General features: G+C 42.0%; 1 protein-coding gene across 1 annotated transcript in view; it reads right to left on the bottom strand.

The window, feature by feature from the left end:
* Window positions 1-22,309, bottom strand: part of EDEM1 (ER degradation enhancing alpha-mannosidase like protein 1) — a 28,790-nt gene that overhangs the window by 2,104 nt on the left and 4,377 nt on the right. The window contains 10 exon segments of the mRNA NM_001265750.1: window positions 749-952; window positions 3,080-3,176; window positions 4,040-4,113; window positions 5,961-6,131; window positions 6,954-7,074; window positions 9,003-9,177; window positions 11,092-11,275; window positions 12,315-12,486; window positions 14,578-14,681; window positions 19,165-19,237. Of these exon segments, the coding sequence (NP_001252679.1) occupies window positions 749-952; window positions 3,080-3,176; window positions 4,040-4,113; window positions 5,961-6,131; window positions 6,954-7,074; window positions 9,003-9,177; window positions 11,092-11,275; window positions 12,315-12,486; window positions 14,578-14,681; window positions 19,165-19,237 (1,375 nt within the window).

Below are 22,309 nucleotides of genomic sequence, written 5' to 3'. Positions count from 1 at the left end.
AGATTTGAAATTTCGACTGATCTACATTTCCCTATCCTCACTTCCAAACCATCCTATTTTATTCAAATCAATACAACTACCTGATACTTTCACTAGGGATGCAAGGACTTCCATTTTCAAATTTTTTCTGCTGCTTCTCAGGACAATCTAGGCATGTGGAGTAAAGCCCTACTTCAAATGAATGTGGGTGTTTGCTGCACTTCGAAGAGCATCTTCATTAGGACCATCGTGACTATCACCGCTTTTTTCTCTTCTGCTGCTGGTAGATGATTTTGCTGAATGTCTTCCATTTGCCCCTCCAGGTCCACTGATGGATCATATCAATAGGCTCCCTCGGCCTCCAGCTTTTGCCCCAGGCAGCCAAGAAGATGCTCCAGCAGGCAACTGGGGGAGCAGGGAGGGGTCACATGTTGACTCTGCCGGCTCCCTCCAAGCAAGGCCACAAAAGTCAGATCTGAGCGGTGGCTCCTGCTGAGTGGCTGCTCCTCCCACAAGACTCCCCTCTTCCAGGAACCTGTGGCCACTCTCTCCACTGGCACCTGCAGCCAGCAGTGATGATGCCACTGCTGCTCCTGTGGTTTCCCTACACTCTGACAACATCTATGTAAATGGTGTCTTTAGGAGGTGTTTTCAAATCTCCCAATCTGCGGACACCATCAATTTTCCATCAGGAAGTCTGAACAACTAAGGAATTCATAGTATTTTCTCTTCCTATATATGCAAATCACCCCTGGAAAAAGCAACTCACGTTGGAGCTGGAGTTGATGACTTTTAACTCGTGAGGTTTCGGCCTGTGCACAGACTTTCCCCCTTGGTCCTGCCCTCCCTCTTCAGAGAAGAATTCCTTCCATGGCAATTCCCGAAGATGCTCATCCACAGACACAATGTGTCCCTCTGTTGTGAACATGTATCTGGTTCCAGACTTGTGTACTGGATTGTCTTCATCAAACAGCTAGAGGGAAGGGAAAAAAAGATACAACCAATAATTGTAGCACACTTGGAACTGAATCATGGGGGAGTGTCCCAGCTACTCAGGGAGTAGAATTTGCTTGGACCTCATGCTTCTCAGTGACAACTGGGTGAAAAAGAATTGACTGACAACTGTGGTGCCCAACCCAGGCTGCAAGGCAGAATCACATGCTTCATCTAAACTCAGATACCTAGACCTGCCTCTTCCCTACACATATCCCGCCCCGACACAGAGACTCAGAAATTCCAAGGCTAAGGCCCAAGCACAGGTAGTCTATAAAAGTTTGCAGGATGATTGCCATGTGCTACCTAAGAGTTCTCCTGCTGGAATTCTAGAACTACACCCAGCCTCACAGACACCTAGTCCCTGAACTGTAAATGCTGGCAGGGAGGAACCAAGTTTTATCCATCACCATATCGCCTGGGCCTAGCACAGAGCCCAACACATCTACCAACATTCAGTTCATTTCTTGCACAACAAGGGTTGGGCTCTGAAGACGCAATGGCCACAAGGTACAGTCCTTTCCCTCAATGGTGCATGTGACATGGAACAAAAGAGCATCTAGAAAGAACATCTAACCCAATATGGGATGCAACAGTGCAGGAGAAGGCAAGTGTTCTGTGAATGTTGAATGAATGAATACCTAGAAATTCTTTGAAACTGTATTGGTCACCTAAACTATTTCAAGATGAGGAAAAATGAGATTCAGTGCAGCTTGTCAATGTTTACACAGTAACAAGAGAAGAACAGGGCAGACCACAGGTTTTCCTCTCCCTAGACTCTAGGTTCTTTCACCTAGCACACCCTACAGGGTCACCTTCCTTTTACTCTAAAACTTGCCCTGTTAGCGTCCTTCTGACACCACTGGCTGCTGGATGGAAATACGCAGCTAGGCTCTGACCAGCCTGATTTAGCAGACCTGAGCCACCTGCATGGACAGCAAGAACCACTGCACACACAGGAATCGACAGCAGGACAGCTGTCTTCCCACTGGACAGACCACATGCGCTGCTGGTGGACATACCTCTGCAGTCGTCTGTGAAAAGACACCAGACACAGAAGAGTATCATCTTAATGGATTAGACCAGCAGCTCCAAAACCTGGCTCACGTGAAACCACTGAAGGCACTTGTCAAAATGACAGATTTCTGAGAACGCTTGTTCTAAAGATTCTGACTCAATATGGCTGTAATCTTAGCAAAGGCCCCAGGGTGATCTGGACCCAGCTAGCCCCAGGCCTAGGAACCACAGAACTAGATAAATGCAATTTATCGCAGCTGCTTCTATCTCTGACCCTCTGCCCAAGTTCTCAGTTGCCATCCTATCTTCTAACCTGGAAATCCTGCCCTCGTTTCTATGTGGCCATACTGAGGAAAGTGGCAGGAGGAAGAGGGGTGAGGTGGAAAGACCACCAGACAGGGAGTCAGGACCACAGTTCACATTTCAGCTCTGCCACAGCCACCCCCATACTACGGACAAGTCGCCTGACCTCTGTGTAGGCTGTAGTTCTTGTGAGGGAAATAATGAACATATGAACATTAGGTGATACCAAAGGTTTCATCCAGGTCCAGAAATTCTCTCTCTACACACACACACACACACACACACACACACACACACACACACACACACAATCACGTGCCTGAGGATGTGTATATGGACAGAGACAAGGCTGAGCTGCAGGTCTTGGCCAAGATCACACACATCAAGAAAAGTGAGAAGCCATTATGAACACAGCTCTCTTCCTCAGAGGCATCTTCCCCCTACCACCACACTAACGCTGGTTCTGTATCAATCATTACCAGCATTTCCCACCTAGCACACCCTACAGGGTCACGTTCCTTTTACTCTAAAACTCCCCCTGTTAACGTCATAAGTTTGTAATCATAAGTTCAATTCTTGGTTTACTTGACAAATGACTTTTCAACAAGGTTGGAAACCATGAAAGAAGATAGTAATATCCTTTGGTTCTGACAGCATTTGCATCGTGGGAATGCACAATGTCCAGCATGTAGCTGTGCCCAGTAAGCATCTGTCAGATAGAAGACTATGCGAATGCTCGCTCTAAGCAATACTAAATATTCCTGGGTTCATCTTGCAACACACATACCAGATACAAGTATTTACAGGTCTCACTGAGAAAGAAGCTCTCCATCCGGTCTTCTGTGGACTTGTCAATGACGTGATGCAGCGTGGCGTACCCACACCTACAAAACAATTGTCAGGTCAGTCCTGCCTCTCTTCCTTCCCACCTGCTGATTCACTTAAGAAGCAGAAACATTCTCTTATCAGAATAATCAACCAGTCATCCAGCACCATATGAAACTATGTTTACACTGTAGGGCTCTCCTTTTTTATAGCCTGGATTGTTCGCAAATTTACTTAGCAAGTGCTTTTGGCTGCTAAATTATCAGGTGAGTTACAGGGTGTGGGGGTGGTGGCAGGGGGCTGGCCAGAAGCATAACAGGGCACCAAGAAAATGGCAACAAATTTAAAAGGACTAATTTAAATGTCTAGTCCTAATACTTGTAGAATTGACTTATTATTGAGAATTGACTTATTATTTGAGTATTGACTTATTATTTAAGATAGCACTTTAAAAAAAATGATATAGTGGGTTAAAAAAAAAGCATGTCACAAAATTGAAACACAGTATGTTTCTTATATATACATATATACACACATCATATATAAAAATATATTTAAAAGATTATAAGTACATACATTTCAATACTGACTACAGTTTTCTCTGTATGTGGAGATTACAGTGATAATATTCTACTGCTTTATATTTTCTGTACTCCCTAAACATTTTAGTGTATGTGTTATTGTATAACTAGGGGAAAGAAGTTAGAATGAACACCCATAATCTGCTAGAACCTCACGGGAAAAAAAGGGCAGGTCTCACTACAATGGAAAGGTTCTACTACACCAAAAGGTAAGCAATTTCCCTGTAAATGTAACATTAATGACCTGGTTCTATAAATTAAAATGCAAACTAGGATATTTCCCCAAAACAATTTGAAATAAAAGTGGCTGACAGAAAAAGGAAGGAACTTAGAAAACTGACTTGACTTTTGTGTACTTTTCCAGACTCTGCAGAATATCCATTCCTACATGGAGGTAGAAGGGATTCTTGGTTGCCTAGAGAGAACACGAGAGAATGTGATCCAGCATGGGCTTGGAAGACATGCCATCAACAAACATCATGGTGACTGCGGAGTGACTGCAGGGTTTCCCCATGGAGACGAGTCGCCAGCCAAAGGAAGAAACAGGGCCCAGGTCATTCACCTTGCAGGGTCACAACGGTTAGAGGACTAAGGTATTCCATCAGTTCACATCAAAGTGTACCTGTGACTTGTTTAACTTTAGCCAGGGTTAAGACCACCTGTTCCAGGGTAGAACAATACTCTACTTTGGTTCCCATCATGATTAGAAATAAAACAATGCCCACCCTGACAGCACCATATCTGAGAACAAATCCAATTTCTATCTTGCCTCGGAACTCTCCAGAAACTTAAGACACAGGCACAGGAAACAGGACCTTGCCACCATTCCAGTTATGGCACCATGAGGAAAGGCTGATGGGAACAAGACTTTCCAAAGTGTAAAAGGAGGCTGCCACCCTCTCCTCTCTAGTCACCCTGAGAAATCAGTCCTCAGTTGCCTACTCTTCTCACACATGCTCTTAGATGGTTTTACTAGAGAAAAAAACTTCTCTGGGAAGATAAGCCTTTATCCAACAAACAGTTTAAAAATTGGGGATCTTTAATTCATGCCTAGCACCAGATTGAAGCAACAAAGAAAACAACAAGGTTAGCAGTCTCCAGATTAAAAGTGCACAGGGTGTGGCTACAGAGGGTAAAGCTGTAGAGTGCAAGACATCTCTGGCAACGTGAAGGAGAAGCTGAAAACATGAAAGAAGCAGTGAAAGAAACAAAGAGGAGTAAGCTCACAGGCTACAGGACTAAGCTTAAGAGGAGAAATCAGCCAGTAATCGGCACACCATCCCCCGTGTACAGCCTTGCTCTACTGGGCTCAGAAAGGCCAAACAGGTGTCTTTTTCCTTTTTTGAGAGGTTATCTAAAACTCAGGAGGTCCCTTTTTAGGCATGAGGACTACTACCAGTTTCATAGGATTTCTTTCCCCTTTTTTCATCTGAAGCAAATGGCAAGGATTCGGTATAAAAAAAATTGTTGAATAAATAAATTCAAACCTTAGTGTTAGCCCCACTACCAGAGTTTCTAAAACTCAGGCTCTGCTTGCTAGGGCTGGTCCATGGTGGGCATCTGTTACAGGCCTACTGAATTTCACCAAGGCCAGTTTCTTGGTGAGTTAACCACTCGTGCTGCTGTGCATGTGAATGAAGGAGGACTCTCTGCGTGTACATACGTATGGCATGCACAGAAGTATAAATATCTGGCTTCAACTGTCAGGAAGAAGACATTTCACAGTTAAAGTCACATTCCCTCTGCCACTGCAGTAATTTCACAAAGGATGAACACTAGTTTATATACATATATAAACAAAAACAGGCATCCAGATGAATCCCAGATGATTTCCTTTACAACCAAGAAAATGAATTTTCTTTTTATCTGAATAGTTATTACACAGACCAGGGCTCCACAGTACACTGGTGCAGAATTGTATCCTAAAAACAGGTCTTCTGGTCAAATACATTTGGAAAACACCTTAGTACAAAATCTTCCTCATGAATATTTAAGGATGTGAGATATAAGTCCTATGGTAAAAACACGATTCAGCTTTGTGGAATATGAGGTTAAAAACATATTTCACTGCAAATGCCTTCTCTGTCCTGTGAAGTCACGAATAACACTGAACACTAACAAGACTACAGATAGGGGGTAACTCGATCAGAGTCACTATGAAACAACATAACCCTAAATCATTCAGCAAATGTTCATTAACGACGAACTGCTGGGGTCAGGGGAGGCAGTGAAAGAGAGAAAAAAAAAACAAAACTCTAGTACCTGGTAGAGGAGATATGTGGATTCCACTAACTCTGGTCTCAGTGGGTAGAAGAGAACATCAGGGGCCTGCAGCTGCCAGTTATATCTCTCAGGAAGGGCACCATATCGTTTCCATATGGCATAGTAGAAGGCATGAAGGCAGATAGCATCTTCCACATCTCCTATCAGCACCTAAGGAGAGGACACAGGTCATCAGGCTGAGATACCATTCCTAGAGTGACAAGACATGCCACAAAGGGCCTGCCTGGGCTCTCCTCTACCCCCGAGTTCTTACTTGACCTACACATACGGTTAAAGACAAAACCAACCCAAAAGTGACAACCCAGACAAATAAATGCCCTCCCTATCTGGTCACTAATGCCAAATTGATGTGAACTGCAAACAGAAAAACAGATTACATGTACTAATGAACAAGGAATAAACAACTGAGCGATAATTATCCAAAACTCACACACAGCCCAGCGCAGTGCCTCATGCCAGTAATCCCAGCAATTTGGGAGGCTAAAGCGGGTAGATCACCTAAGGCCTGGAGTTCGAGACCAGCCTGGACAACATGGTAAAACCCCATCTCTACTAAAAGTACAAAAAACTAGTCGGGTGTGGTGGCGGGCGCCTGTAATCCCAGCTACTCTGGAGGCTGAGGCAGGAGAATCTCTTGAACCCGGGAGGCGGAGGTTGCAGTGAGCCGAGATTGTGCCACTGCACTCCAGCCTGGGCAACAGAGCAAGACTTCATCTCAAAACAAAAACAAACAAACAAAAACAAAAATCATACACAGTCACTTCTCAAGCATGGTTTTGCAATTGTGTGGAATGGCTCTGTTCAATATTCTGGAGACTAATTTCACAAACAGAGAGATGAAGACATATAGTGTTAGTGACCTCCCAAATCCAAAGGAGACAGAGAATGCTCAGGGTATTAGAAAAGAAAGAAAGGAAGGGAGAAGCCCTTTCTGGTGAATGGTTATTCTTAGGAAATCTGATTGCAAAATACCTGCAGTCCAGGGAAAAAGGCCTGCAGAGAGTCAATCCAGGTGTTCATCAGCTGCCCACTGAACATGTTCACGTTGACATAGAGTGGGGGGTCTCCTTCTCCTTCATTGCAGGCTTCCCGCCTACAAACCCAAGCAGCACATTCACTGGTGAAAAGAAAGCTCACTGACAGATCTCTACCTCTCCAGCAGCCGCTGGTAGTTTCATTTAAATGGAATTAACATTAATTTTTTCTCCTAACTCATTCCTTAAACCTTTGGAGACTGCCTTTAACTATCTACATTAGACTCTAGCAGAAGATAATATTTACCACAGGATCAAAGTTCCTAATGCAGCCATTATAATGTCAGGATTTCACAGTATTCTGCAGAAAGCACTTTGAGCTTTGCGTTTAAGAGCCCTGCCACATAAGAGAATTCAGTATATAGCATGGGCCTATGCTGGATTTCACCTGAGCAGAAAAACTTGGTTCTTTTGGTACAAAGAGTCTCTTCTCTAGTGATGCCCTATAGCATGGGCCTGGAGAAATGCATCAAAGCAAGACCCTTGGGGATTACTGCTCAATTTAGTTTGTGGCTTTGAGAAGCAAAAATAAATAAATTCCACCCAAAAGGCCCCTTACTTAAACACAGCACATACAAGTGGTTCCTACAACAGCAATGTAGAAATGGACCCAAGAAAATCCTACCAAGCTGGAAGCTCAGTAGCTATCACTTGCACTAAAACTGGACACTTAACATAGAAATACATACAAAGAAAGATCTGGGGGCCAGGTGTGGTGGTTCACACCTGTAATCCCAGCACTTTGGGAGGCTGAGGCAGGCAGATCACGAGGTCAGGAGTTTGAGACCAGCCTGACCAACATGGTGAAATCCCATCTCTACTAAAAATACAAAAATCAGCAAGGCATGGTGACACGTGCCTATAGTCCCAGCTACCCAGGAGGCTGAGGCAGAAGAATCGCTTGAACCTAGGAGGCAAAGGTTGCAGTAAGCCAAGATCGTACCACTGCACTCCAGCCTGGGTGAGAGCAAGACTCTGACTCAAAAAAAAAAAAAAAGACAGACCGACCTGGGATAAGAGAGTGACACTAGGTAGAAGCCATTGTAGCTTCAAATGGCTCTCTCTCTCCTGTCATCCTGGATGCATAACAAAAAATAGTGAATAACATTGTTTTAAACAAACTCGGAGAGAAAAAAAAATGTGGTAATTGTCCTTTCTATTACCAAGTATAAAGACCAATCCTCACAATTCTTTGGAAAGTAATAGAACCAAAACATTGTCCTGCAAATAATTGTCCTGCATTGCAGATCTATCTGCAATTAAAGCCACAGTTAAACACTGGGATGTGTCAGCCCCTGTAGTAGCAACAAGTCTCTAAGACAGCCCCCGAGAACCTCTATTCCTGTGAGTCACACCCTTGCACAGCCCCCTCCCACACTGTATGTATCAGGGTTGATCTGGGTGACTAACGGTCTGGCAGAAGTATTGGTATATCATTCCCAGATTAGTCATGAAAGCACTGTGGCTGCCATTTTGGCTTCTTTCTCTCTTTTTCTCTCAATCACTCATTCTGGGGGAAGCCAGTGGCCATGAGCTACCTACAAAGAGGCCCCTTGGCAAAGAACTGAGCCCTCCAGCCAACAGTCAATGAGGAACTGAAGCCTGCCAGCAACGAAAGTGAGCCTGGAAGGGATCTCACAGCACCATCAGGTCTTGGCATGGCTGTGGCCCTGGCCACCAGCTTGACAACCTCAGGAGAGATCCTGGGCCAGAGTGACCAGCTCAGCTGCTCCTGGATTACTATCCCTAAGAAACTTCATGAGATGATGCTTGTTGTTTTAAGCCACTAGGTTCTGGGGTACTATGCTATGCAGCGACAGAAAGCTAACACAGCTCTTTGCCCCCAGATGACTGACAAACCAGGAGAGGTGGTAAGGTGAGGGCAGAGATAAAAGACCCTGCGATTGTATGTTAAAAAAATACAAACACTTCAGAATGCATTCTATTTGCTTTACAAGGCAACAGAGGAGATGTTAGGGAGACATACCCTCTTCTTAAGTAGTTCTGAATACTCTGATATGCAGCATTAAACATTTCTAGGTCTTCTTTTTCACCAAAGAGAATGTAAGATTTCAAGAGGTATTCATAGAAGGAGTCCAGCCCGGCACCCAGGCCACTCTGCTTTCCAACCCAATGGCCAGTCTGAATGTTCACGACATTGCCTGCAAAAATAAACAAGGCACTTGAGGTCCCAACTGTCTCATCAGGGAGGACATGGATGCGGACACGCCTCCTACTCCAACCACACTGCTCCTCAGCACCTTTATCCTTGGCATACAGGAGGAGTGGCTGCTTGGACCTAACATTTTTGTCAGTCTTATCACTAAGTTAGCCCAGACATCTTTCTAAATATATAGCGTTTACTGACACAAACATGGGGATAAACATTTAATGCAAAATAAAAATAGGTTTGTCATTTTGCTTTTCCAGACTGATGATGCATTTCAAAACTCAAGAGTTTTTCACAGACTTTTTAACCCAGTACTGCCATTCCTGGGAATTTATCCAAAAAAAGATGATTTTAAAAAGAAAAAGTAGCCAGGCATGATGGCTTACACTTATAATCCCAGCACTCTGGGAGGTCGAGGCAGGTGGATCGCTTGAGTTCAGGAGTTCGAGACCAGTCTGGGCAACATGGTGAAACTCTGTCTCTACCAAAAATACAAAAAATTAGCTGGGTGCGATGGGGGGTGCCTGTAGTGGCAGCTACTCAGGAGGCTGAGATGGGGGGTTCACTTGAGCCCATGGATCACTTGAGCCTGAGAGGCAGAGGTTGCAGTGAGCAGAGATGGTGCCACTGCCATCCAGCCTGGGTGACAGAGGGAGACCCTGTCTCAAAAGACAAAAAAACAAGAAAAGAAAAGGGAAAGGATAAATTTTTTTTAATAATAAAAACAACAACAAAAGTGGTAATTATGAAAGCAAGGCACCAACTTGGAAACAAATGATCTGCCATATTCAGGCAGAATCAAAATATTTGTTTATATTATAATGAAAAATATACAAAAGTTACACATGCCAGGCTGAAAGGGTCTATGGAAACCTAAAAAGTTGACAATCTGAAGTGACACTGGTCAACTATTGGTGATAGGTTGACAATTTGAGTGACTTCTTTATTTCTATTGCTGTTGTTAAATACAACAAATGTATACATAAATTTCAGAACTTAAGACAGTTACATGAGTTAAAATAACACCCAGGCCGGGCACAGTGGCTTACACCTGTAATTCCAGTACTTTGTGAAGCCAAGGTGGGAGAATCGCTTGAGCTCAGGAGTTTGAGACTACTCAGGCAACATAGTGAGACCCTATCTCTACATAAAACAAAATTAGCTGGGCATGGTGACACACACCAGTCATCTCAGCTACTTGGGAGGCTGAGGCACGAGGATCACTGAGCCCGGCAGGTGGAGGCTGCAGTGAGCCAAGATCGCACCAGTGAACTCCAGCCTGGGCGACACAGTGAGACCCTATCTCAAAATAAATAAATAAATAAAATAACACCTTGAGTTAGTAAAATACTGATAATTAGTGAAGATAAATGATGCATACATAGGGGTTATTATTCATCATACTTTCTCTCTACTATACTCTGAAATTTTCCATAATAATTTTTAAGTAACATCTTGATCAAACATTCTCAAGGGAAAAAAACCCACCTCATACAGGTTTAATCTGGAGTTTCAATCTACTACCACAGGCCCAGATTTTTTAAAAGGAAAAAGCTGCTCCATCAGTAACTCTAAATTCCTATATTTAGAACCTTATATTGAAGCAATAAAATCTGCCTCAGAGGCAGTTCTTTTTATGGCATTTCCATTAACAATAATTTTCAAGTGGAATATGCCAGGGGATCCAAATCAGAAGGAAGCCCTCAAACACAAAAACTTTATTCTTTTCCATCAGACCATGTAGCCTCTCTGCAAACGGTCACATAAAGAAATTAGATACAGCTGACACAATTCTTTCTGCGTTGTCAGATGAGTTAAAGAGTGAAAAGGGGGCAGAGCCCAGAGAATGTGAAAAGCAAGGGGACCAAGCAGTGTGCAGTCCCAATGGCGAGTAAAGGTGCCACACCTAGTAATCCCGTATCATTGCTCCGGAGGTTCCAAAGGGCTTTCACTGCTCGCCTGGCCACCCACTCAAATGTGGAGTCCCCGAGCAGTCGACTCAGAATCCCGAATTCCACCAGGAGGGAACCGGCTCCCGCTGTGCATGTCTCATTATTGGTGTCAGGAGGAACTCCTGTCTTTAGATTCACCTGGGGATGGGAAGAGACAAAGACTGTGACAAAACTCAAGGAATCCGCAGGGCTGAAAAGCCAGGTCTCAGAGACTACACTCAGCTAATAAAGCAAGCTTACCATGGTGAGTCAGCCCTCTGCCTTCCAAGATACATCTGAGGTGAATATGGGAATTAAATGTAAAAGACACAAACAAGAAAATAAGAACAGCAGAGCCTTGCTTTATTAATAAGGGCCAGTCTTCAGGGAATGGCTGTAACACTTCACTAAACCTTCTCTTTCCAGCAGGTTTTCTTCATGGTAACACAAGCACCAGGCTTTAGAGTTAGAGATAAAAGCAAACTATAGAGTTTCTTCTAAATTTTAAATAAGCCACTATGAACTCACTCTTGCTCAGCACCTAAACAAACCTCAAACCGGGAGAGAAAGGAGGCACTACCAGAATATGACAGCCAGTTTCATCATGAAGGCTCTGTCCTCTGGCAGTTCTCAGCCAGTTACCTAAAAGGCTAACTCAATTACCAGAGGAGTTCTGGGCTTGGCAAATCAGATGTCACAAATATATAATCTAATTCCAGATCCTGGCATTTAAATCAGCAGCTAACTTGCTGGTCTGTGCAGCCCTTATTTGACAGATCCACGTGAAGCAATGAAAAGCTCACTCACTGAGCTCCCACAATACCCACGTGAGGATCTCTGGGAAAACAGACCCAAATCAGAGATGAAGACAAACGCCCTACACTGCTTTGTAGCAGAGAATACAAACCACACATGTAAATGAACTTAAGAATACTGAACTTCACAGAACATCAACTTTTTAAGGGGAAGGACTAAGTCAGATACATCACTGTCTGCCTTTCATACAGTGGATGCTCAGTAAATGCTGAATGAATTTTAAAATATTTACATCATATTTAAGGCAAAATTCTTCTAAGGACATTGCTTTTCTCATCTACCTCCATCCCATTCCTTCTCCCAAATAAATTAATAAACAAAAAATTTTAATTCAGGAAGATAGTGAATTGTCAAACACAAAGGGTCAAACCAGTCTACCCACCCGAGGATACGGGATCCCTGTCTTGGTGTTTTCAAAAGCAGGGAGGAGCCGCACCGCCAGGTCATGGGCCATGTATAACAACTCATTATCATAGTCCTTAATTGTCATGTCACCAAAGGGCTGCTTGGAGTCAGTTATTATTCTGTGAGCAGAAAGGAGGCTTCCCAGGACCCTAATGACAGGAAGAACAAAAAGATAATACAATCATGTTGCTTGTAAATGCACATAATCCAATTCAGAAAGATAGAAGTATGTTCATATCCACAGACTCAGAACTGCCTGCATCAGAGAGACCTGACTTAATGGCCTCTTGAATTCCTTTCTAGCTCTAATAATACACGATTGATTTTTGTTAACCATATTACTAAAAGAGAGAAAGGGAATCATTTATCCGAGACTACCAAAAACAATACTATTTAAAATATTAACAATTTTGGTAATCTAAATCTTAGGGCATTAAGAAAAGGGAGTTGGCTAGGTGTGGTGGCTCACGCCTGTAGTCCCGGCACTTTGCCAAGGGAGATGCATCTCTTGAGGCCAGGAGTTCAAGACTAGCCTGGGCAACAAAGCAAGACCCTGTTTCTATTAAAAATAAAAAAAACTTAGCCAGGTGTAGTGGCACACACCAGTAGTCCCAGCTACTTGGGAGGCTGAGGCAGAACGATCTCTTGAACCTAGAAGTTGAAGGCTGCTATGATCATGCCACTACACTTTAGCCTGGTAACAAAGCAGGACCCTGTTTCTTTAAAAAAAAAAAAAAAAGAGTATACTAATTGTTCTCAGAATAAATATTACTTATTAGTATTATTACTCTTGATTTATTTCACTTGGGGAAAACACTCATAAAAAAACAGAAGCTGGGCATGGTGACATTTGCCTGTAGTCCCAGCTACTTGGGAGGCTGAGGTTGGAGGATCGCTTGAGCCCAGGAGTTCAAAGCTGCAGTGAGTCGTGATAGCACCACTGCACTCCAGCCTGGGCAACAGGGCAAGACCCTGCTCTAAAATGAAAAAAAAAAAAAAAATGTAATTTAATTCAAATTAAAAAAACCCAGAAAGGTAAGACAACAAATACTAAGTAATTTTTGTTGTTGTGGCTGCCAAGCAGCTTCCCTAACACCCTAACATCTGGTAAAGAGGCAAGGTGAAGAGGAGGAGGAAAAAATGACCTACTAAGAGGCAGCAGGCTACCAGCTTATACCTAAGTCCTTGTAGACCCATAAAGTCCCATTCTAAAGATCTGAAGTAGACTGTGACATATGTCAGAACAAAGGTTTTCACAAATTTAATTTTAAATAAGTATTACATCTGCGAACTGGAATGTTATGCAGTTAATACAATTTTCAAAAAATGTAAACAGGAAAATAAGCACAATATATCAAAGAAAGCAATATACAATATACTAGGTATAGAGCATGATCCCAATCCATTAAACAGAGAGAGAGAGAAAAAGAGAGAGAAATAGAAGTGAGAAATATACCTAACAAGGAAATATACTAAAATGCTAAGCAGTGATTTTCTGTGGGTGGTAAGATGGGAAACTCTCATTTCCTTCAGAAATATGTAGGGGTTGTCCTAGGACACGGTGAAAGAAGGAAATGAAATCAGACTATAAAGGGAAACCATGAAATTCTGTACTAGACAGACACCTATTTTACACCCCCGTTAAAACGTAAATGTGTCCAGACATGGTGGCTCACACCTGTTATCCCAGCACTTTGGGAGGCCAAGGCAGACGGATCACTTGAGGTCAGGAGTTTGAGACCGGCCTGCTCAACATGGTGAAATCTAGTCTTTACTAAAAATACAAAACTTAGGTGTGGTGTGTGCCTATAATCTCAGCTACCTGGGCGGCTAAGACACGAGAATACCTTGAACCTGGGAGGTGGAGATTGCAGTGAGCCAAGATTGCACCACTGCCCTCCAGCCTAGGCAGCAGACTCCATTTCAAAAAAAAAAAAAAAAAAAAAAGAGTTTAATCTATAAAAACAAAACAAAACAAAATATAACAAAACAAAACAAAATATAACATAACAAAACAAAATATAAATGTGTCTTTCCCTTCAGTCCGGAATTATTACTTTGAAATAATTGTTCCAGTTTTGATAAATATGATATGAACATGAAAAATGCACACTGCACCCATAAAGCCCATATGGACTCCCCGCCTGGATCTTGGGGTGAAAAGAGCCTCACAGGTATTTTTCTCTTGAAACACATAAAAAGAAGTCTCCAATTCATTTTATGAATATTCATTATTTTACCTTATTGTGGCCTCAAAGACTTGGACGGTGGAATCTTTGTCAAATGAAACTGTGTTGATCACTAACTTGACTGCTTTCTGGAACTCGGATGAATTTCCCATTACCTTTAAAAACAGGAACACAGGTTATTACAGCAACTTGAAATGAAACTGAGGCTGTATCATCACAGCAGCCTAGTCATGTCACCTAAACGTTTGTATGCGGTTTTGCTACCATAGAAGTAGAAACACAAGAGATAGAAAAGCAGTTATTTCTTAGAATATATTACCAGCACATGGCAGGCCCATTTCCTCCAACTCAAGAGCCCTATCTCCAAAGGACAAAACTGAAAATAATTCCTTGTAAAATCATTGGCACTCCTCATCTTCCCAACTCCACTCTCCAGCAAACTTCACTATGATCTTATTGAACATGCCAGGCACTGTGGTTTCTAAAACTTCTGGCAGGTACACAAACAAATCAGAAAACTGAAGAAACAAAAATATGTCTTTGTCTCTGCTCCTCAAATAAATCAGCGGCTTGGGTGCTTGGCTCCCAGGAGACCAAAACATCTGGAAAATTGAACGAACTTGTTTGTTATCCAGATATCTAAACACTTTGAGAAAGGGTAATATCTTTTGGAGCACAGGATAAAACCAGTGACTGATTTAAAGGAAACAAAATATATGAATACTCAGCTCTATGTCCTTTTTAAAAAGTGATTTAGAATTATGATTCTTATTTTGGGTGTGTAGACACGATGTCACACTAAGCTACTCTCTCCTATATGAAGCACAGTTGGGCATCAAACTTTCTAGATTAACCTGAATCAAAATTATTTCATTCCATTCAAAATTTTATGAAATCCTGACACTATAATGACATCATAAAGACATACTGTGAAAGAAAAATAAATTGCTAGGACCCCAAAATCACTAAGCCAAAGGGAAAAGTCAAGCTGGGAACTGCATCAGGCAAACCTGACTCCCATTTTATTCCTAAATAAGATAGCTACATAGATTAAAAAAAAAAAAAGCTATATATATATCCCTTACAATTTATCTAGAAGGAAATTCCTTGTGGGCCTCAAGATCTTCACTCTAAAACAATTCTGCTGAATTTCACCCTGGCAATGTAAATTGACAGTTTATCTTCACAGGTAAGAACAAAGGACAGAACTCAGTCATCCCTCTGCTCACCTGAAAAAAATGCATATCTGATTGCTTCCTCTGCCCTACTGTTTATGTAAAACTGCAGATTCACTAAGCCAGGCAAAGGCATAAGTGACTATTCCTCTACCTTTGTCACAGGTAAATTCTGTATTCAGTGAAAGGCTAATCAGAGAATCAAAAGAAATGCAACCAGCTGGACACCATGGCTCAGGTCTGTAAGCCCAGTACTCAGGGAGGCCAAGGCAAGTGGATCACTTGAGGTCAAGAGTTCAAAACCAGCCTGGCCAACATGGCAAAACCTCATCTCTACTAAAAATACAAAAAATTAGCCAGGTGTGGTGGCACACACTTGTAATCCCAGCTACTCAGGTGGCTGAGGCACAAGAACTGCTTGAACCCCTGGGAAGGCAGAGGGTGCAGTGAGCGAGATCTCACCACTGCACTCCAGCCTGGGCAACAGAGCAAGCCTCTGTCTCAAAAAAAAAGAAAAATTTATGAAAATGTAACCATTTGTCTTTTATCTGCCCATGACTTAGCAGTGCCCACTCACCCCACCTCGAGCACTTCAAGTTGTCCCACTTTTCTGGACTGAACCAACGTATATCTTACACATATTGATTGATGTCTCATGTCTCCCTAAAATGTATAAAACCAAGCTGTGCTCAACTACCATGGGTGATGTCATCAGGACCTCCTGAGGTTGTGTCATGGGTGTGTCCTTAACCTTGGCAAAATAAACTTTCTAAATTAACTGAGACACTACTTCTTTCTTCATCAGACATTACTACTTTCAAGTATGTATTACTGTATATTATTATATATTATATAATAACAAATACTATTTCCTAATATTTATTGGTCTGCTACATTTTTTCCACCTCATCGTTATTTTGCTGTAACCTACAGAGTAAGTACAGACATTTCTAGCTTTCAGTTCTTTCTTTTTAGAAGATGATGCAATAATGCTGCAAGTTGCATCCAATGGTCAGGGGACTGCTATCTTCACAATGTTTCCCTAGCACATCTGTTAAAGTCTGTTTAAATGTTAGCAAAAGAAAAGGAAAACCTCAACAGAAGTAACACCTGAAAAATAAGCCTGAAGCACTAAAGGCCGGATATTCTACAATGAAAACCACAGAGATGGGTCTGTTTTCTTACAGACGTTTACCAGCAACAATATCTGGTGAAGCTGCAGGTGCTGACATGAGCTCAAATCAAGTGAGGATGGTGAAGGAAGTCAACAACTCTTATTGTAGTTTACCATTATGGTCAGATAGCTACAGAACCCTGAGTAACTACGTTCTGAACTCACTCACTCATGTTTGAAAAGGCTGAATGGGACAGAGGAGCTAAATGGGTTTGTTTATTTGACTGTAGGACTTCTCAGAGTCTTTAAAATGCTGATGGGCACTGTGGCTCTCTAACAGTGGGACCAGACATACAGAATATCTCAAGTCCATTTGGAAACAGAACTCTTCTTTCAGGGAGTAAATATCTTTAGAATCTGTGTTGGGAAATGCTTCATTAGTTAGAATTCATTTTTTGAACAAACATTTGCACTGCTACTATGCACCAGACACCATTAAGTGTGGGGGAGACTATGGTGAACAACAGAATAGTAGGCACGGTAGGGGGATAAAAAAACAAAATGGGGCAAAAAAAAAAGAAAGCCAGCAACTCAGGAGGCTGAGGCAGGCAAATCACTTGAACCCAGGAGGTGAAGGCTGCAGTGAGCCAGGATCACACCACTGCACTCCAGCCTGGCAACACAGCAAGACTGTCGCAAAAAAAAAAAAAAAAAGAAGAAGACAAAGCTCTCAGGGAGGAGGAGTAAGCTTTCATGAGTCTTAGGACGTTTCCTTTAAGCAACACTTGTAGGCTGAGTCAGCCTCTGGTATCATCAACAAACTAGCTCTAAGGTCGAACATACTTGTCTGGGCACATTTTGATCAGTGATGGTAAATGACTGAAACAGAGCAGCAATAACTTCAGAAGGAGATATTGGGAAACTAAGTTGCTTTGCAAGTTAAATTATACTAAATCAGTATCCCCAGATTTCCTATTAGACCAAGGGCCTAGTCCTATTTCTACTACTTAATTATAAAATGAGGATGTAGAATGATCTCTCAAGCTCTTTCCAAGTTCTGGTAATTCTACTACTAGCAAGATACTAGAAAATCATAATGCAAACTTGGCTAGCACATTACTCAATTCGTGTGTGTGTGTGTGTGTGTGTGTGTGTGTATGTGTGTCTCCAGAGATGCAGTCTCACTCTGTTGCCCAGGCTGGAGTGCAGTGGCACAATCTCAGCTCACTGCAACCTCTGCCTCCTGGGTTCAAGCATTTCTCCTGCCTCAGCCTCTTGAAGAGCTGGGATTACAGGCACCCGCCACCACGCGCAGCTGATTTTTGTACTTTTAGTAGAGAAGGGGTTTCACCATGTTGGTCAGGCTGGTCTCAAACTCCTGACCTGAGGTGATCCTCCCACCTCAACCGCCCTAAGTGCTGGGATTACAGGCATGAGCCACTGTGCTGGGCCCCAATTCTAACTCCTAACAGACAGCTTTAGACTCTTCTATGGAATGTTAAAAGAAACAAGAATAAATTATTAAGTACAAGATTTGGGCTAGACTGCAATAAGAAATTTCTCATGGTAAAGACTTGCTGGACAATGAAGGAAAGCAAAGAGGTTATAAAATCACCTTTACTAAGAAGGTTTTAAAACAACACTATGCTGGAATACAGTCCCCTGGAAACTGCTTTAATGGCAAAAGGTGAAGCGATGAAGCACACAGACATGGCACCACACACCAAGTGCCACACTGCTTTCAAGTTGCTTCTTCATATCTGCTCAGAGGTCTCCAGTTCTCCAGAGTCAATGAGCAAAACCACAGGATGAGGAGGTAATGTCAGCACCCACGTTGGCAGCTCAGGCATGGAGTGTCCACAAAACAGGAAGTAGCAAATAAAAGAGAAGGGTTTCTAGGGAGCCCCACATAAGGACTGGCACTATGACTCCAACTTGCTCTTGGGGGAGCCAGTAGCTAGATGATATTTCAGGGTACCTGCCGACCCTGAGATCTTCTCTCTTTTACTCCTGGAATAGCAACTACTGTAATTATCAATATTAATGAGCTTCTCTATGGGTTCTTTTAGGGAATAAGATAGAAACTGGTTTAAAAAAAATAGGTTCCCTAAAATCAATCATACATTTCTTCTCCTTTTTTTAATGGAATCACATTTCCCCTCATTTAACCTTCAACACATTTCTTGCCCTCCCCATTAAGGTCATTAAAATAAATAACAGTTATCAAAGCTAATGATACATTTTGACTTATCAGGCTCCCTGGAATTCCCATTGCTGGAGGGAACTAGGGATAATCCACTCCAAAACATCTTATCTTAATTAACTTTTTTTAAAAAGGTGAACACTTACTGCAAGTGTATCCAATGCATCAACAAGAGTCAATGAGTAGTTCCCTAGTACATCATTGATGTTCAGATTTGAACTGAAAAAGAAAATTAAAATTAAACAAAAAGACGTTATTTCGAAAGAGAAGACAATAAAACCAAACACCCATCAGAAACTATAATTGCCAGCGACTCTTATTTATTCAGGAACTAATTATGGGTGAATTAATACGGCAAAGGTCTTTCTACTCCAAAAGCAACACTTTCTATAGTGTCCATAAGTAGAATCGAGTTACAGAACTGAGGAGACACACTCGTACCAGAGTGGAAAGAATGTTCATGGGAAGTCAGGAGGTGAGTTATCTCCTCTCTCAGATTCAGGCTTATCACCATATACAATCTCTTTGGTCCTGTCCAACTTTAAAAAGCTCTCTTTTCATAATCATTAGGAACTAAAGGAGAGCCCTTGTCATACGACTCACCTGTAACACTTTAATAAAGAAATTCGACACCACAGTCTATTACACACAAAGTAAATACGTTCATTGACAGTGTCAATATTACTCATCTGCCCTATGGTTGGGGTTATAAATTAACTTCTTTACACCATTTCTTCATTAATAACTTATCCAAAGGGTCTCCATTATTTCCATTAATTCTGAGATATTATTTAACATGAACCAAAGCAGGAATTGAGGCCTTTCTCCCTTCTTAACTGGAGCTACAGAAACGTTTCTGCCACACAACTCTCACCCCCATAATCTACAGCAATTTTCCATTCTGAAACAACCTTAAGAAACCAACTTCAGGATGACAACGAGGGTGCAGCTCCTCAGGCGCTGTATTTCTTTATAACATTTAAAAAAAAAAAAGTCAGGCCGGGCGCGGTGGCTCAAGCCTGTAATCCCAGCACTTTGGGAGGCCGAGACGGGCGGATCACGAGGTCAGGAGATCCAGACCATTCTGGCTGACACAGTGAAACCCCGTCTCTACTAAAAAATACAAAAAAAAAAAAAACTAGCCGGGCCAGGTGGCGGGCGCCTGTAGTCCCAGCTACTCGGGAGGCTGAGGCAGGAGAATGGCGTGAACCCGGGAGGCGGAGCTTGCAGTGAGCCAAGATCACGCCACTGCACTCCAGCCTGGGCGGCAGAGCGAGACTCTGTCTCAAAAAAATAAATAAATAAAATAAAAAAAATAAATAAAAAAAAAAGTCAACAACAACAAAAAAACTAATACATCTGGGAGAATAGGGATGAAGAACTAGTAAAATAAAGGACAGTTTGAGAAATTCTGGGGACTTCATTTATTTATTTGTCCCATTCCCAAAAACCCAGAAAATAAGTGCAGAAGTTTGGAAAAAATGATAGTAAGAGAAGACGTAAGACAACCGTTTAAAGATTTTATTAGCAACCAAAGCAAAAAAGCTCCAGTTTTCTTTCCAGCAAGATTCATTGATATCTGCAGTCTTCCATCATATCCCAGAGTACTTTATCTGCTCCTTGGATCACCCTAATGGGTCCTTATCTCACTTTCCAGTGAGAGAAGCTTCTGGGGTACAGCACCTCTGTGTTGTGATGGCTTACTGTGCTCTCTGAAAGGCCTATACCTCAGCTGCGGGGAAATGGGGCTTATGTGAAAGAGGCATAACAGCTCCAACGTCTGATTTTATTTGAACCCTCCAGTTGCCTTGTTTTATGCTGTTATGCCACCTAATCCAAAGCAAAGAATTTAGAGTAAAATTTTAGATACTTTTTTTTGAAACAAGATATATATGGGGGCTATAGTCTAGGAACTAGGGTTATCTCATTTCCTACAAGCTGGAAAGTCAGAAAACTGCTTGGCTGGAAAATTGCACCTGTTTCTTCTATTTGTTGATTCTCTGGAAATAAACTTATGCAATAGCAAAAGGTCCCCTCAAAGCGAGAGCTGTGGATTCAAATACGCCTCTCAAGGGCAAGTGACAGCCAAAAAAGATACAAAAAGTGCAAGGGTTGCAGGAGGGGCTCAAAGGAGACAGGGAGATCCTCATGCCCAATTCTGCCAACTCAAGAATGTTCTGCTGCGTGTAAATATTTCACTATGTTGCTCTGCTGCTTAGAAACAAAGTGGACTTTAATAGCCCACCTCATCAGAAAGTAGCTCCCTCATCATGCAGCATCCAAGCTAGATGGTAATCAGGAGAACCACATGTAACTCCCCTCTCCTGACTCACACCCAGATCTGTGGCATGTGTCACTCTCTCCACTTGCACAGGCCCATGGAAGGAAGGTACTCACTGGGAGCACTGAACTCCTTTCCATGTTTTATCGTGCTTTGCCTTCTAATCTGTAACTAAAATAGACCCTGTTTTAAAATATTTCTTTTACAATGCCCAGTCACTAAAAATTGAGTTGCCACAGTAAAAAAAAAAAAAAAAAAAAAAAAAAAAAATTATTTGCAGTAACTGTGGGGTTCCTTCTCTCCACTGAGTAGTCAGACAAATCTTCTCCAAGATCTGGGGTATTCATTAGAACACTTTTAATTCTTTCTTACCAAATAATTGCTACATCCTCTTTCAAAATGTGCCAAAATAAGAGGGAAGTGGGAGTGAGGATGAAAGAAAAAAAAAATAAACACCATAAAACTCTCCTAGCCTAACAGCATGAAATTATTATGACTCCATTTATGCCAGCCCACTATGCAGGTAAGACTCTGGATTTGTTCTTCGTAGATATTCTTGTCAATGTCCAACCTAAGTTGGTATCTTTAAGTGCATCAAGCCAAGAACTCAATACCTTTCCCTGTAACCAGCTGGCTGAACCGCACAACTAAATGCTCCACTTACTTCACCAGGTACAAATGTTCATGGCATTCACCCCACTGTACATTTTTAAAGTTCACCTCAAAACAGAAAAGATGGAGAAAACCATGGCCTTTGACAGAAAATTTCTGATTATGTCAGCTAACAAAATCAAACATATGTGTTTTTAAAAATTCCCACATATACTTAGCCTGTAACAGCTGTTCAGAAATCTACCTGGTGTGGTGTAGGCACAGAAATAACATAAGAAAGAGTCCCTGCGTTCAAGGGATTGATAATCTGGAGAGACAAGACAAAGGGAAATGAAGGTGAACGCACAACAGTACTCAATTCTCAAACAAGATTAAAATGTGGAATCGCAGCTCAAAGG

Source organism: Macaca mulatta, chromosome 2, assembly GCF_049350105.2.
Source record: "Macaca mulatta isolate MMU2019108-1 chromosome 2, T2T-MMU8v2.0, whole genome shotgun sequence".
Classification (NCBI taxonomy): domain Eukaryota; kingdom Metazoa; phylum Chordata; class Mammalia; order Primates; family Cercopithecidae; genus Macaca; species Macaca mulatta.
This window is presented reverse-complemented; position numbering and strand designations above follow the sequence as displayed.